The sequence below is a fragment of the Saccopteryx bilineata genome, chromosome X (assembly GCF_036850765.1).
Source record: "Saccopteryx bilineata isolate mSacBil1 chromosome X, mSacBil1_pri_phased_curated, whole genome shotgun sequence".
NCBI classification, from domain to species: domain Eukaryota; kingdom Metazoa; phylum Chordata; class Mammalia; order Chiroptera; family Emballonuridae; genus Saccopteryx; species Saccopteryx bilineata.
In genome coordinates this window covers 40,554,275-40,572,183 of record NC_089502.1, presented here as the reverse complement: position 1 = coordinate 40,572,183, position 17,909 = coordinate 40,554,275, and the positions used below count along the sequence as shown (strand labels likewise).

Sequence of the window (17,909 nt, the reverse complement as noted above, 5' to 3'; positions counted from 1 at the left end):
TGTATTTATTTTTTTAAAATTCATTCAGTCCTATTTTGTAGCCTAAAGTAGGGTTTATCCTGGGAAATGTCTCATGTACATTTGAGAATAATGTGAATTCTGTTGTTGTTTGGTAGAGTTTTCTGTTTATGTCTGCTAGATGTAGGTGTTGATTTTGTTGGTTAAGTCTTCTACTTCCTCCTGGCCTGTGGTGGTGCAGTGGATAAAGCATTGACCTGGAACACTGAGGTTGCTGGTTCGAAACCCCAAGCTTGCCTGGTCAAGGCATATGTGGGAGTTGGTGCTTCCTGCTCCTCCCTCCCTCCTCTCCTATCTCTAAAATGAATAAATAAGTTAAAAAGTTTTCTACTTCCTTGTTTTTCTTGTGGCTGTTTTATGATTGAGAGTAAAGTATTGAAGTTTCCAACTATTATCATAGAATTGTCTATTTCGCCCCTCAATTCTGTTATTTTTTGCTTTATATCTTTAGATGACTCATTATTAGATATGTAAATACTCGTAATATTTTTATTGTATTAAATCTTTCATTAGTATATAATGTCCTTTGTCCTTGTAAACATTTCTGATTTACAGACAAGCCTCGTTTTATTATACTTCACAGAGACTGCATTTTTATAAGGTTTGTAGCAAGCCTGCCTCGAGCAAGTCTGTCAGTTTTCCAACAGCATTTGCTTACTTTCTGCCTCTGTGTCACATTTTTGTAATTCTTGGAATATTTCATTACTATATTTGTTATGGTGATCTGTAATCAGTGAATTTTTAAAAATTTTTTATTGATTGCTTTTAGAGAGAGAGGAAAGGAGAGAGAGAGAGACAGAAACATCGATCTGCTCCTGTATGTGCCTTGACTGAGATTAAAGCCACAACGTTTGTGTATGGGGGTGACATTGTAACAACTTGAGCTAGCTGGACAGGGCTGTCATCAGTGATTTTGATGTTACTATTATTATTAATGATAACATAAAATAGTAACGTTAAGTGTTATTATATTTGCTATATGATCTGTGATCAGTACTCTTTGAATTTACAATTATAATTTTATTGGGACACCATGAACTGCACTTTACATAAAACACAAAAATTAATTGAAAAATATGTGTGTTCTGGCTGCTTCATGGACTGACCATTCTCCTATCTTTCTCCCTTCCCTTGGGCCTCCCTATTCCCTGAGACCCAACAATTTTGAAATTAGGCCCATTGATACCCCTACAATGGCCTCTAAGTGTTCAAGTGAAAGGAAGCGTCGCATGTCTCTCACTTTAAATCAAAAGATAGAAATGATTAAGCTTAATGAGGAAGGCCTGTCTAAAGCTGGGGTAGGCTGAAATCTAGGACTTTGTGCCATTCTGCTAGGTTATGAATATAAAGGAAAATTTGTTAAAGGAAATGAAAAGTGCTGCTACAGTGAACACATGATAAAAAACTGAAACAAGGGGTTACTCGGTCTGCTGAAGGCCCGCGGTCAAGGCACATATGAGAAAGCAATCAATGAACAACTAAGCTGTCGCAACGCACAATGAAAAACTAATGATTAATGCTTCTCATCTCTCCGTTCCTGTCTGTCTGTCCCTGTCTATCCCTCTCTCTGACTCTCTGTCTATGAAAAAAAAACTGAAACAGTGTTATTACTGATATGGATAAGGTGTTAGTGGTCTGGATAGAAGATCAAACCAGCCACAGCACTCTCTCAAGACAAGGCTTAATCCAGACCAGAGCTCTACCTTTCTTCAACTGTATGAAGGCTGGGAGAACTGAGGAAGTTGCATAAGAAAAGCTTGAAGTGAGCAGAAGATGGTTCGTGAGGTTTAAGGACAGAAGCATTGTCCATAACACAAAAGTGCAAGGTGTAACAACAAGTGCAAATGTTGAAGCTGCAGCAGATTGTCTAGATCTAGCTAAGATAAGTAATGAAGGTGGCTACATTAAAGAACAGATTTTCAGTGTAGATAAAACAACCTTAGATTGGAAAAAGACACCATCTAGGACTTTCATAGCTAGAGAGAGAATTCAATGCCTGGCTTCAAAGCTTCAAAGGACAATCTAAATCTCTTGCTAGGGGCTCATGGCAGCTGGTGACTTTAAGTTGAAGACGTTGTTCACTTACCACTCCAAAAATCCTAGGGCCCCTAATGATGATGCTAAATCTGCTCTGCCTGTGATCTACGAATGGAACACCAAGGCACAGATGACAGTACATCTATCGACTACATGGTCACTGAGTATTTTAAGACCACTGTTGAGATCGCTGCTGGTCAGGAAAAAGATGCCTTTCAAAATATTACTGCTCACTAACAATGTACCTAGTCACTCAAGATTTCTGATAGATATACAATGAGATTAATGTTGTTTTTATGCCTGCTAACACAACATCCATTCTGCAACCCATGGATTAAGGAGTAATTTTCAAGTATTATTTTTAGAAATACTTTTTTTAAGGTTATAGCTGCCATTGATAGTTATTCCTCTAATAGATCTGAGGTAAGTTAATTGAAAACCATTTGGCCCTGGCCCATTGGGTCAGTGGTAGAGCGGCAGCCCTGTATGTGGAAGTCCCAGGTTCGATTCTTATACAGTGCACATAGGAGTAGGAACCATTTACTTCTCCACTCCTTTCTCTCTCTCTCTCTCTCTCTCTCTCTCTCTCTCTCTCTCTTAACCTCCCACAGCCATGTCTCAATCTCTCTTTCTCTTCTCTTTCCCTCCCACAGCCATGTGGGAGGGAAATTGCCCTGGCTGGACAGCCATGTCTTAATCTCTCTCTCTTTCTCTTCTCTCTCTCTTTCCTTCCCACAGCCATGTCTCAATATCTCTCTTTCCCTCCCACAGCCATGTCTCAATCTCTCTCTCTCTCTTCTCTCTCTCTTTCCCTCCCACAGCCGTGTCTCAAATGGTTAGAGCAAATTGGCCCCAGATGCTGAGGATGGCTCCATAGCCTTGCCTCAGATGCTAAAATAGCTTGGTTGTAGAGCAATGGAGCAGAGGCTCCAGATGGGTAGAGCATTGCTTGGTAGTGGGCTTGTTGGGTGGATCCCAGTTGGGTTGCATCTGGGAGTCTGTCTCTGCCTCCTCACCTCTCACTTAATTTAAAACAAACAAACAAAAAACCTTCTGAAAATATTCCTCATTCTAGATGCCATTAAGAACATTTGTAATTCAATGGAAGAAGTCAAAATATGAACATTAACAGGAGTTCAAAAAACGTTGATTATAGCCTGACCAGGTGGTGGCACAGTGGATAGAGCATCGGACTGGGATGTGGAGGACCCAGGTTTGAGTGGTCTCAAATAAGTAATTGAAACTTCCACCTTAAGAATACAGAAAGAAAAAAAAAGCAAAATCTCAAAGCAAGCAGGAGGAATGAAGTAATAAAGATAAGGTCAGAAATTGCCCTGGCTGGATAGCTTAGTTGGTTACAGTGTCGTCCGGAAGCACAGAGACTGCTGGTTTGATCCCAGTCAGGGCACATACAGGAACAGATCTATGTGCCTGCCTCTCTCCCTCTCTCTTTCTCAGATCAAAAACAACAAAAAAATTTTAAATTATAAGGGCATAAATCAATGAAATTTTAAAAAATAGAGACTATCAATGAAACCAAAACCTTGTCTTCTTAAAAAATTAATTGATAAAACTCTGTGCAGAATAACATGGATAAAAAAACAGTAGAAAAATTGCCAATGTCAGGAAGGAAAGAAGGGATATTACTGCGGGCCCCCAGGAAGTAAAGACATGATCAGGGGAGCCTGACCAGGCGGTGGTGCAGTGTATAGAGTGTTGGACTGGGACACAGAAGACCCAGGTTCAAGGCCCCGAGATCGTCAGCTTGAACATGGGCTCATCTGGTTTGAGCAAGGGGTCACTCAGTCTGCTGAGGCTCCCTGGTCAAGGCTCATATGAGAAAGTAATCAATGAACAACTAAGATGCGACAATGAAGAATTGATGCTTCTCATCTCTCTTCCTTTCTGTCTCTGTCTCTATCTATCCTCTCTGTCTCTGTCACACACAAAAAAAAGAATTAAATGTCTCATTCTTTTTGATATGTTGTATTTTTATTTTTGTCCAGCTCATAATATTATATATTTCTTTTGAGAATTCTTTTTTATGGATTTACCTTTGTAGCCACTCATAGAATTTGTCATCTGTTCCATATATTGTAATCAAGTACTAAATTGGAAATCTAAATAACCTCATGAAGGTTTTAATAGCTGTATTTGTTGTTATGAATAATAATGTGATATTCATTTACATTGTTTTATTAAAGATAATAATAGCTATCATGTATTAAGTGTTTCCTGTGTCTTAGGCACTAAGTTAATCAGTCTATGTGATCATATCTCATTAAATTTCCCCAGCAACCATTTCAGCTAGGTACTGTTATTAGACCTGTTTTAAGATTGGAGAAACTGGACATACATATTTTTCGTGACTTGTTCAGAGTCACTAGGCTGGTAAGTGACTCTGTCTTACTATGTACCATGTACTTTTCTAAGCACTTTATACATATTGACTCCTGATTATAATGTTATTAGTTAGCACTCTTATTGTTCCCATTGTTCAGATGAGGGAACTCTCACAGGACCTTCTAATGGCCCGTTATTCATTTCCCATAACCAGTAGAAATCTGGGTGTCAAGCTGGAGCTGGGTATAAAGTGAAATCAAAAGCCTTGAGCTCTGATGTGGTCAGTTGCTTACCTGTTGGGCTGTGCCCTGGGTCTGTCAAGAGCAGGTGAACTGTGTAATGGGGACAGTTTTTTTTACCACAAAATACACAAGGGGTTCTCGTGCCTTTAGGCATGACCCTCGCTGCCTCACTGGCATCCCAGAAGTTTTTTCTACCTGGCCTGCAGTATGACACACTCATGCACTCACGTGCACACATGGAACATGTGTAATTTTCATGTCATGGATTTGAAGCAGGGTAGTGGCAAAAACTTAGGCTTGAAACTTGGGGACATCTGAGTATGACTTCTCCCTCTGCCACTTATTATCTGTGTGATTTTGTCACTTAATCATGTAGTGCTTTGGTTTTCTCAGCTGGGCAACTGAAGATGATGATTATAATGAAATTTGTGCGGATTAGATGAGACGATACAATTGAATACTTACCCCAGTGATGGGCACATTGAAATGCTCAATACATGTTAGATACTTTTGTAATTATTGATATGCAAGACCTTTTATATGTTATAGGTAACTCACCCTTTGGCATATATGTAGCATGTGAAACTTATTTTTGAAGACTCAGAACAAGGCCAGCCTTTATCTAGTAAATTTATCAGTTGTTTTCAATCTTGCGGTTGGTTTTATCTTTATCTTTGGCTTTCCACAGGCCCTTGGGATCAAGTACATCATCCTCAAGATTGAACTTTTGGTGCCCCAATTTCTAATCGGTCTTGTGTAAATGCCAGCATTTAAGGCAAATGGCGAAGTCTGGCACCACAGTCCCTTATGCTGAGTGCATCGTACAGAGCGTCTGCCACATAGGAGGGCCCACTTAGGCCAGACTGGACTTCACCTGAGGCCTGGAATGGCTGTTAATGGCCCTGCTCTAGGTAGTGAGGCTTGAGCCAGAAGTTTCAGTAGTTGGTTTCTCAGAGCATGAAGTATCCCCATGAGTGACCTTGCTGTAAGAGCATAATAAGCTAGGCAGGGGGGGTAGGAGAGGCATTGTATGGGTGTGCCTCCTCTCTTTGATGGACCAAGCCAAGTCTTGTTAAACTGCAGGACTGTGATGGCCTGCCATGACTTAAGAGCATTCTTTTCTTGGTCATTCCCTGAAAGCACATTAAGCCTCGGACAGTGGTTGATGGAGGTGATAGGAGAACCCTGAAGCCAAAAGGCTGGAAAATGGAACACCGCTTACTCTTTGCCTGAGGTCATCTTTGCAAAGGATGGTGGCAGGGAAGCTCTGAAAGAAGGCATCAAGGTGGATATAAGAGTTGGAGTCTGGAGTCAGATAAACCTGGGTTAGAATCTTGGCTCTTTAAGTGTGACATTGATCAGGTCACTTTGCTTCTCTGAACTGGTTTCCTCATCAATGAAATGGGAAAAATACAAATACCTCTCATAAGATTGCTGGAAAAATGAAGCGACGTTGTTTTCTGTAAAGCAGTTAATTAGATACTTTCCCACTATATACTAGTGAGCATCATTACAGTCATCATGGCCTTGGTAAGAAGAGCAGCAGTAAGAAACACATTGGGGGGGGATGAGAAGCAGCTTTGGGGCTTCTTTCTGTACTGCTCCCTGGGGTCTCTTTGTAACTTCTCTTAACCCTGGGCACACATCTGTGAGCTCCATGAGAGAAGCCAGTGTCCTAGGGGCGTTCCATGGTCTGAACTGCTTTCCTATTCCGGGTACGGGAGAGATCCCGTATCTCAGCGCTGCTGTGTTAGTGCACGACAGCGAGAGCGAGGGCAGAGACTTGAGGTCTCGGAGGCACGTTGATTCAGCGGTGGTTGTGTGTGACCCATCAAATCAGCTTTTTTTCAGGAGGAACAGTGCGCTGTGCTTTGCTGCTTAGTAGTAAAGGATCATTTGCTTTTAATCCTAAAGAAAGTTGCTAAATCCATCCTCAGAGCCCTCACAAGTGAAGTTGGTTTCTGACTTAGTTCTCAACTTGTAAGGGTTTTCTGGTGTGTGTTTTCCCAGTGTCTCGCACTGGGGAACAGTATTACTACAAGATGCTGGAGTGACCACTTTCTCCCTGCTCCCACCCCTGCCTTTTAAGTCACTGAGCCCAACATGTAAAAAAGATCAAAGGAAGCCTGGAAGGCTGCCACTCCTGCCCTCAGCATCTCTGATAGCAGCCCCGGAAGGCGTTTCTAGGAAGGTGAGGGAACAGTTTGCAAAACACTGCAGTAGGTTCTCGGGGTTGTACTAGCCTTTTTATCAGGCTGCCATTTGCGGAAAGGGGTTGGACAAGGCCCTGTAAATAAGCACCCTGGTATAAGAAATAGGTCTCTATTGTAATAAGAGAGCACTTGGCCACTGCAGTTTTCCTTTTCTAATGCCGCCTGAGCTGCAGCAATTGAGGCCATTGATTGGGATGGACTGGATGTTTAGGGAGCTCGGAGCTCATTATGTAATGAAGTGTGGTAACCAACATGTATTCCAGACGTGTTTGGGGGCTTTTGAGGCAGTGATGAGGCTCTTCAGAACATTTTAGTTAATATAAAATGCGCAGCTTTTCATTTATTATGCATGTGTGCCAACTTCACTGCTGGTTTACCCCGAGAGCCTCCTGTTTACGTGCACTCCCGTGTGGCATGGCAGAACCGGCCGCACTGCTGTCCGCCCGCCCGTCCCACAGAGTCTGAGTGTGACCTATACTTTGTCTTTCTTCCTGTCCAGGCTGCAGATGCACATGCTGAATGGAGCTCTTCTGGCCTTGCTGTTTCCTGTGGTAAATACCCGGCTGGTAAGTAGCCTCTTCTAGGAACCTCCCGGCAACATGCCAAACAGCATGGGTTCACTGCTTCCTTATCCGTTACCTGTCCTCATCCTTAGCTCACGGGCACATGTGAGTGTTAAAATACTTAGCTACATTTCACCCTTGAACAACATGGGTGTCAATGGCACAGTTCCAATTATATGTGGATTTTAAAAAATAAGTATGTACAGTACTGTAAATGTATTTTCTTTTCCTAGTGCTTTTCTTAAAAATGTTTTTCTCTAGCTTACTTTATTGTAAAAATAGAATATACAAAAAAAATAGAATATACAATACATAAAACATGTAATAGGCCTGACCTGTGGTGGTGCAGTGATAAAGTGTCAACCTGGGAATGCTGAGGTTGCCGGTTCAAAACCCTGGGCTTGCCTGGCCAAGGCACAAATGACAGTTGATGCTTTCTGCTCCTCCCCCCTTCTCCCTCTCTCTCTCAAAAAAGAAAAACTGCATAAAACATGTAATATGCATTAATTGATATTTATGCTATTGGCAAGGCTTCTGGTCAACAGTAGGCTATGAGCAGTTAAGTTTGTGGGGAGGCAAAAGTTACACATGGATTTTTGACTACATGGGGTAAGTTGTATTTAGTATTGAGGTTTGATGGAGCTCTTTTTGGATGCAGTGGAGCATGACTGGAATAGGAGAATATTTTGGAACTCTGAGACTGCAATAGTGGTTTAGGCCATAACCAGTACAGCCCCCCCCCCCAAAAAAGGCTACAGAATCTCTTGGAGAGGTTCAATGAACAGAAAGGGGACTGAAGGTCCCACCCATTAGATAGAGGCTTCCAGATGTTTCTAAGGGTCTGTAGTGTAGAATCTGTCACATTGGACCAGGATAATCTGCTGGGGAGCTTCAAAGCCCGGCTGCTTTTCCAGGGATACCCTCGGGCAAAAATTAGATTACTTTCTCGTTGGTCTAAACCCACAGGATGGCCCTGGCCGGTTGGCTCAGTGGTAGAGCGTCAGCCTGGCGTGCAGAAGTCCCGGGTTCGATTCCCGGCCAGGGCACACAGGAGAGGCGCCCATCTGCTTCTCCACCCCTCCCCCTCTCCTTCCTTTCTGTCTCTCTCTTCCCCTCCCGCAGCGAGGCTCCATTGGAGCAAAGATGGCCCGGGCACTGGGAATGGCTCCTTGGCCTCTGCCCCAGGCACTAGAGTGGCTCTGGTCGCAACAGAGCGACACCCTGGAGGGGCAGAGCATCGCCCCCTGGTGGGCAGAGCGTCGCCCCCTGGTGGGCGTGCTGGGTGGATCCCAGTTGGGCGCATGCGGGAGTCTGTCTGACTGTCTCTCCCCATTTCCAGCTTCAGAAAAAAATACAAAAAAAAAATTAAACCCACAAGAGGTTGATGCAAGCCACATCCCCTGTGTCTAGCAGATAGAGTCCCGCTGTGGCAGGTGACTGCTAATGAACCTGCATAGAGATTAGCGGGAGCTACAGCGCTGAGTGGCAGGTCCTTGTCCTCAGAGTCCCGTGTGTGGGAGTGCAGAGGGATTAGTGAACCATGTTAGAAAGCTTAGAGGAAGAACTCACTGGTAAATCCTCCCTTCTGCTCTCTATTTTCATGCCTTAAATTTGCCCCATACATTAATATTATAATATTATAGTTTAAACCTCATATAATTTTCCTTTTTGGATAACAAATGGTTTACAAGGTCTTTTCACATAATAGTTGTGTAAGGTAGATAGGGAAAGTATTACGGCATTTAGTCAAAGAGGGAGAAACTGACGTTCAGGGACTTACACACACACACACATACACACACACACACATACACACACACACACTCACACTCATACTCATACCTTCACATGTTAAGCCTCCAGATCCTACAGCCACAGCTATACTCACTCTCTTCAAGGACTGACTGACTCCTTCCCCACATATACTCATGAATATCCTTAATTGTCATACTTTTCTAGATGCACAGTATACATCAATAGACATTAAAAGAAAAATTACTCTGAGGAAGTCCCAGGTTTAATTCCTGGCCAGGGCACACAGGAGAAGCGCCCATCTGTTTCTCCACTCTTTCCCTTCTGCTTTCTCTCTATCTCTCTCTTCCCCTCCCACAGCCAAGGCTCCATTGGAGCAAAGTTGGCCTGGGCACTGAGGATGGCCCCATGGCCTCCGCCTCAGGCACTAGAATGGCTCTGGTTGCAACAGAGCAACACCCCAGATGGGCAGAGCATTGCCCCCTAGTGGGCTTGCAGGGTGGATCCTGGTCGGGCACATGCAGGAGTCTTTCTGCCTCCCTGCTTCTCGCTTCAGAAAAATACAAAAAAAAATATTATTCATCTAAAGCAGTGATTTTAAACCCTCACTATATTCTAGGCTCACCTAGGGGTACTCTAAAAAAAAAATCTAACAAACTGATGAACAAAAAGCAAACACAAAAAACTAATACTCCATCTCTTTATTTCACCCCTCCTCCACCCCAGACGTCAGATCACAGATCGAAATTCTTGACTTCTGATGCAGCCTAGGTACAGTGTTTTCAAAAGTCTCATCTAATGTGGAGCTGCAGCTGAGAGCCACTGATTTGAGAAATGGTTCTGAAACTTAATGCCCGTAGCAATCATCTAAAGGAATGAGGCTTAGGAAGGAGGCCTGCCAAACCCCATCCCTAGAAGGTCTGACTGAGAGGGTCTGGGATAATGTCAGGGAATGCTGATTGCATGGGCTCTCAGACCACTCTTGGTAAATCAGAGTCCTAGTCGCTCAAAATTCTAAGGTACTTCGTCTGTATCTCAAAGTGTGGTCTGAGGATCAGCAGCAGATGGGTGCTTCTTGTTAGAAGTGCAGAATTTCAGACCTTACCTCAGACCTACTGCCTCTGCATTTTAACAGGGTCCCCAGGTGGCTTATATGGCTTACCTCCTTTCTTCCAAAGAGCACGGAACACTCTCGACATGGATCATTCAACCTCCTGAGGAAGGGAACACTAGGGTGAAAGCAGGCAAACCGTGTGACAGGTCCTCGAATGACGTTGTTTTTGTTATAACAAGATGCTGTAGGAACTCCTGTTTCTATCAGTTAGCCTATAGTAAAATTGGTTTCATTACACATCGTTTCACTTAGAGTTGCAAAACTTTTTAAATTTTTTTATTTTTGTTATTAATTTTAATGGGGTGACATTGATAAATCAGGGTACATATGTTCAGAGAAAACATCTCCAGGTTATTTTGACAGCAAAAGTTATTGATGTTAAGTGAGGACTTCCTGTATTGTCTCTGTCATAATCAGCCTGGCACGTTAAGTTCAATGTTGCCCTGTTGGCTGGCATCAACCTGCTGAGGCTGCTGACAGGGGTGCCCTTTGCCCCGCCCTCTGCACTTCCCCATACTGTGGGGCTTACCTGACTTCACATGGTGGGCTGTAGAATCAAAACTCCTGCCTTGGTCTCAGAGCTATTGGGCGTAATACCCCAGAACGGTGTAAATCCAGCAAACTGAAAGCACGTTTGTTTCTTCCTGGCTCAGGTTTGTGGAACAGTGCTGGAGCCCAATCCTCCCTGCCTGTGGAGGGAACGTGCTAAGGCAGGGATGTGGCTCCAGTACTCTCTCGCTCCATCTCTCTGATCATGCTGTCACTGCTTTCTCAGGAGATTTAGGGGGCAGGCAGAGAGAAATCTGCTTCATTTTTCTTCAGTAGCTCTGTCAGATTCAAGGAAGAAGCAGCACACTGGAAAATCGGTTGTAGAGCTCGTGATTCTGAATGGGAATGCATCTGGGCAACAACTTTGGCGAAATAGCCTCTGCCATCAGTTGAGGTGGATATGGTTCCTCCAAACAGGTTGCCTGCATCTCTCTTTAGTGGGACCTTTCCCCCAAGGAAGCCAAATAGTCTTCTCCTTGCAGAACCACGGAGCATAAACAGATGTTATGATTCCCATTGTGCAAGCTTGGAAATAAAGGCCCCAGTCAGAATGCTGGTGGTAAAATTTTTAGTCAATCAGTATGGTGTTACACCAAAGGTGCGTATCTTCACTAAGCCTGCTGATGTTTCCTCAGCCCTTTTAACAGCAACACCAGCAGCGATTCCAGCTGAGCCTTCTTGAGTGCTTACTCTGTGCTTGGTACTGTTCAAAGTGCTTTCTGTTGACTAGTTTATTCAATCCTCACAATACATTTATGAGGCAAGGTACTCTTTTTTTTTAACACACAATTCTTTTTTTTAAGACTTTATTTATTCATTATAGAGAGGAGAGAGAGGGGGGGAGGGAGAGAGAGAAGGGGGGAGGAGCAGGAAGCATCAACTCCCATATGTGCCTTGACCAGGCAAGCCCAGGGTTTTGAACTGGCAACCTCAGTGTTTCCAGGTTGACGTTTTATCCACTGCACCACCACAGGTCAGGCGAGGCAAGGTACTCTTATTAGCCCCAAGATCCAGGTGCCAGCAGGATCACTGTCCTCTGAAGCCTCTTTCCTTGGCTTGCAGAGGGCCACCCTCTCGCTGCCTCTTCATAAGATCTCTCCCTTGTGTACATGTACCTCTCGCGTCTGTGTCCAAATTTCCTCTTCTTATAAAGACACCGATCAGATTGGATTAGGGCCTGCCATGATGACCGCACTCTATCTCCAAATATAGTCACGTTCTGTGGCACCAGGGATTAGGGTTTCAGCATTTGAATTGGAGGAGGGGCACAAGGCAGCCCTTAACAGCTTTAGTGCTCTGTACAGAAAACAATATTTCTTTCTCTTCCCTCTTTTCCTTCCTTCCTTTTGCCCTCTCTCCTTATTCCCCTCTCTCATGGCAGGTTTGCTCTTATATTTATTACAATACCAAATAATTTCCAAATAAATGTCAAGTTATAGCAAACCAGCTTATTAAGAATGTTCAAGTAATGTTTCGTAACATCAAAACTTCTTCGATGAGCTTTCTCAACTAGCAATTTCAATCATTCTGGTAAATAAGTTTGTTCTTTTTCTAAAATGAAGCTGAGAAAAGCTCAGGGTGCTGGGCATGTGCCTTAGCAATTGGCTTTGGTCTGGTTGTTTTAAATGTTTGGGACCTCTCCTGGGCTATTTCTGGCCTTCAGGACTTTTATTTTGCAACCCCTTAGTCGAGCTCAGATTGACTTAAAAGAAGACACAGGAAAATAGGCAACTCTTTCTTAAGTCTGATGACCCAATTAGGCAGGAAGCCAGCCTTTGACTTTTGTTATTTCTTCTTGGCCCTTTATATTTTTAATCCTTTTCTCCTCTCATTAACAGTAATGAAGAAGCAAGGAAAATAAAATGAACTAATTAATGTGTGTGCTAACACGAACAAACATACACTCACATATATAAAAGCAGAGAGCAGAGGGGGCTGCAAGAAATTGCCACAATCAGCTAAAGGATTGGGGGTCCTCAGTGAATTTCCATGTGCTGCCCTCTGTCCTGTGAGTCCTGGCACCAGCTAGAGAATGCCCAGGCTCCAGTTCCTCCTGGTTCTTAGTCTTAGAAGCTGATGCCTTAGAAGAAGGAACTTGTATTCCACTTGCCCATATTACAAGTAAGTGCTCTTTGCTGTCAGATTGTAGAGAAGTTCTCTTTCTGACTTCATATGAAGCATCTTAGGGATGCGTTTTCTTTTGCTTCTTAGAGGGAAGGAGAGGAACTGTACCATGGAACTATTGATTATTAGATTAGCAGGGAGCTGAAGTCTTGTCTGGTCTAATCTTATCTCCCTTGGGTAGATAAATGACTTGCTTAAGAAGCCAAGGTGGAGGCCTCCAGAACCCAGGTCTCCTGGTTCCGATTTCAGCACTCTGTTTGTGTTGTCTGACCGAAGTTCAGGGCGACTTTGAATGCTAGTGAGTCGAGGTGCTGGAGATGCTCCTTAGCTTCCCTCCATCTCAAAGAGTAAGACCATAGACTTCTTTGACAGGCTGAAGAGGATGATAAAACTCTTCCTAGATACATACACAAACACAATTTGTGTATGAATTCACTAGGGATACAGGGACTACTACGTGCCCCTCTCCATACAAGTCCATTTATGGATCTCATGTTGAGATTTCCTTGCCCAAGCTGTGGGCAGTCTAGAGGCGGAAGAATAGATGTGCTGCCTAATCTGTAAGTTCACCGTTATAGCTAGTGGGTTTTTGGCCTGCTGTTGATGCCGGGTTCCTTAACTATGCCTGGGACTTTGCAAAGAATATATTCCATTCGAAGCTAAACCACCTTCTGGAAAATGGAAGTCAAGAATTGGGAGCTAAGTAGGGTGGTCATGGAACCTAGTTACATATTAGCTTTTCAATTACTGCTTTTACCTTACAAAGCTGGCTGTCTGACCCTCAGCATGAGGCATTGTGGCCAAGCTGCATCCTCAGCCCTGTTCCTTTGACCCCCCCAGGGCTGATGAGAGCTTCTGAATGCATAGCATTTTGAGCAAGGGAGATTGCAAACAGAAAAGAAACTTAAGCCTGACCAGGCGGTTGCGCAGTGGATAGGGCGTCGGACTGGGATGCAGAAGGACCCAGGTTTGAGACCCCGAGGTCACCAGCTTGAGCGCAGGCTCATCTGGTTTGAGCAAAGCTCACTAGCTTGGACCCAAGGTCACTGGCTCAAGCAAGGAGTCACTCGGTCTGCTGTAGCCCCACGGTCAAGGCACATATGGGAAAGCAACTAAGGTGTTGCAGCGAAAAACTAATGATTGATGCTTCTCATCTCTCTCCGTTCCTGTCTGGCTGTCCCTAACTATCCCTCTCTCTGACTCTATGTCTCTGTAAGTAAATTAATTAATTAATTAATTTAAAAAAGAAGAAACTTAAAGCCCTGAATCAGTCCCCTTCCCAGACCAAAGAATTCAGCGTGGCCTATAGTTGTGTTTGCAGCCATCTGTGTTCTACTAGAATAATAATGAGAACAATGATAATTTTTTTTTCATCAAGCTCCTAACGAGCCCAAAGCCTAGAGTATATTATTACCTCATTATCAAAATTGCCCATTCTTATGTATCCATGTTGATCTATTGTGTTAGTTCTTTTCCTTTACTCCCCTTCCCCTTTTGCCCAGTACTTTTTCTTTAGGTGGTTTTTTTTGAATGTTTTGCACTCTCAGATTGAGTAGAAGAGGTTAGTAATCTTCTTCATTACTGGGGCGGTTAACTGCTGCCCGCAATTACCTCAGCATTTTCAGAATGCAATTTTACTGCTGGCACACCTTGTACCTGTGTGTGCTGCTTGGCAAATGTTGTTGTCACCAACACAAATAGGCTTCAGAGATTCACTCTTGCAGATTGGCCCAGGGAAATGTGCTAATTGACTTAGACAAGTTAATTTTGTGACTGGCAAATGGAGCTATTTTAAAAAGCTATGGTTTGGATGTTGGACCTGAACTAGGGGCAGAATGTCCCTCTGCTTTCGTGAGAGTGCTTAAAACCTAAAAAGATTGGTTTCTAAACAGCCCTTAGCTTTCTGAAGAATTGATTGGGGCAAAACTATTCCCCGACCTACAAAAGTCAGTGCATTTCTGATCAAATGAATGTAAAGTGTGTGAGGATTTGGAAGGTTGAGAAGATTCTGGGTTTTTTTTTTTTTGGTTTTCCTTTTCTTTTTTTTTTTTTTTACAGAGACAGAGAGAGTCAGAGAGAGGGACAGACAGGGACAGACAGGCAGGAACAGAGAGATGAGAAGCACCAGTCATTAGTTTTTCATTGCGCGTTGCAACGCCTTAGTTGTTCATTGATTGCTTTCTCATATGTGCCTTGACTGTGGGCCTTCAGCAGACCGAGTAACCCCTTGCTGGAGCCAGTGACCTTGGGTCCAAGCTGGTGAGCTGTGCTCAACCAGATCAGCCCGAGCTCAAGCTGGCGACCTCGGGGTCTCGAACCTGGGTCCTCTGCATCCCAGTCTGACACTCTATCCACTGCACCACCGCCTGGCCAGGCAGCCTGGGGTTTTTGATCCCAACCAAATTATGGGGACTACCCTAGAATATGTAGTTGCTACCTTTAGCTTCAGGTTGATCTTTGAGAGTCTCACATTCTCCGTGAATCCAGCCCAATCACACCGGTCAGTGCACGGGTTTTTGTTTGCACGCTTTTCCGTGTCAAGTATTGTGCTAAACGCTGTATGGGAGGCAGAAGCAGGCAAGGTGTTTTCCCAGCCCCCAAGGAACTTGCAGTTACAAATATTAGGCATAAATGCCTGACAAGTTATGGCGATACTAGAGTCAAAATTGTGAAAAAGCAAAATCACAAGGCAATTAAGCCTTAATGGCTAAATTGCAGTTGTTCCAGAGTTCTAAGAAAGAAGAGGATTAATAGTAGCATTCATAGAGCTGCAACCATGTGCCAGGTAATTTACATATTATCATTTAATTCTCACAAGGGCCCTATTTTACATATGAGGTAATGGTTTCAGAGATGTTAAATGGCTTGTGCATTGTTCCATGGCTGGTAAGTGGCCAAGCTACACCTGCACGCTTTGCACTCTAGCACCCCGCCTCCGAGAGCAGTTGTTACGGGCACCAGAAAGCCTGGATGCAATCAGCAGGTCAAGTGCTATAGAGGTGTTCACCTGGAACCTGTGTACTTTTATTCATCAATGTCACACCGTTCGATTTAATTTTCTAACTAATTTTTTTTAAATTAAGAAAAATAAAACCTGAACTGAAAGACAATTAGACTGTGCATGCAAATTGCAGAGGAAGGAGGCCATTCAAGCTGAGGGATTGCCGTGACCGGTACAAAACAGTAAACTTATTGAAATTCTGAAGAGCAAGATGGAGAATCATGAATTCCAGTTGTATGTATAGACTCAGTCATTTATATGGGAATTGCCAGAAGACATCCTGTGGCACTGCCTCTGTCACATCTTTTAGCCCTTACAGTGCTTAGAGTTTGCATGTATTTCTTATTTTTCCATCTCTACTAATAAGAAAATAGGAGACTTTGCAACCAAAAATGTTCTTTCACAGATGTCTCACCCTAGTGCAGTTAAGAATACGCACTCAGGGATCAGAGTCTCCAGGTTTGTGTCCTGGCTGTGCTATTCGTGTGTGCGTGTGTGTGTGTGCACCTGAGAGAAAGACAGACAGAGAGATGTGGGTTAGTGAACTTGGGCAAGTTAACTTCTGTGGGTTTCAGTTCTCTCATCTATAAATTAGAGGTAATAATAGTGCCCTACCTCATAAAGCTGTTCTGAGGATTCAGTTAGTTAACATGTGTGAAGCACATAGTATAGCACCTGGCAAATAGAAAGCCCTTAGTCAGTGTGGGATGTTAATTATTAGTCTTTGATCCTCAGAAAATCACTGTAAGTGGGTATTAGCATCTCCATTTTATGGATTGAGATTTAGAAACTTGTAGTAACTTGCACAGGGACAAACAGGAATCCACAGAACTGGTCTGCGATCTTTGGTCTTCCTCATCCCAAAGCTCATGATTTTTCTTCTTTCTCTGTCTTAATTATTTAGATTGATTTTCAAGTATTGAGCCAAATCAACTATTTGTGGTAAATTTTATACAATATCCATTTGAGATTTGGGGGACTGATTATACTTTTAAGGGTTTTTTTTAAGAAGAATATTGCATGCTTATTGGTAAACCATTCAGTCAGAGGAGTATGATGAGAAAGCTACTCATTTTGCCCCAACTTCCAATCCTGTCCCCCCGTAATAAGTTGTGTTAAAGGTGTATGTATCTTTCCATTTTATTTTGCTCATAAATGTAGATGAAGCGTTTCATATTTCTGGGGTTGTTGGTTTTTTGGATTTAGATTTCCTTGGCATTATACTGTAAACAGTACTGTAGTATATTTCCCTTAATATAACAGGAGATAATCAGTAATATTTTCAGGTATGGAGATAAGTCATTCTTTTCTAATAACTGCTTAGAATGCCATAGTTTGACTGGACTTTATAGTCACCCTGTCCCCAGCTTCTCAGCACTACATCTTAGCTATTTTCTCTGGGCATGAATAGTGTCTTTTGAGGTGTTTGTCCCCTGCAGGGCCTCATACCTCGCACATGATAAGTATCCACAGATAGAATAAGTGAGTTAAGCAACCAACCTGAACCTCAGTGTTGCTCAGAGAAGTTGCATGAATCCCTCTCATACACCTGAAATCTTTGGTGTGAAGACAGAGGGGTGATAGATGATGTTTTCCAAGGAGAGATATTTTTTAAACCTCTTAATAATGTTTTCCTGATTACAACAAGACATTTACTGTTGAAAATTTGTGAAATAAGGAAAAGTATAAATAAGAAAATAAAAGTTAGTAAAACAAAGTTGGTTATTTTTCAATACATTAAAAAGGAAACAACAAAAAGCATGAGGCTTTTGTGCCTTGTGTCTAGAAAATGTTTTCTCTGTTTTTTGTTTTGCTTTGACAGAGACAGAGTCAGAGAGAGAGATAAACAGGAAGGGAGAGAGATGAGAAGCATCCATTTTTCATTGTGGCACCTTAGTTGTTCATTGATTGCTTTCTCATATGTGCCTTGACCGTGGGGCTCCAGCAGACCAA

The 17,909-nt window shown here is 42.9% G+C and overlaps 1 protein-coding gene across 8 annotated transcripts in view; it reads left to right on the top strand.

The window, feature by feature from the left end:
• The window catches only part of TMEM164 (transmembrane protein 164), a 195,547-nt gene that overhangs the window by 116,266 nt on the left and 61,372 nt on the right, over positions 1 to 17,909 (top strand). For all 8 annotated transcript variants that reach the window (XM_066250296.1, XM_066250295.1, XM_066250289.1 and 5 more), the window contains one exon: positions 7,353 to 7,419. In XM_066250296.1, coding sequence (XP_066106393.1) covers positions 7,360 to 7,419 — 60 coding nt within the window. In that variant the 5' untranslated portion in view covers positions 7,353 to 7,359. The remainder of the gene's footprint in view (positions 1 to 7,352; positions 7,420 to 17,909) is intronic.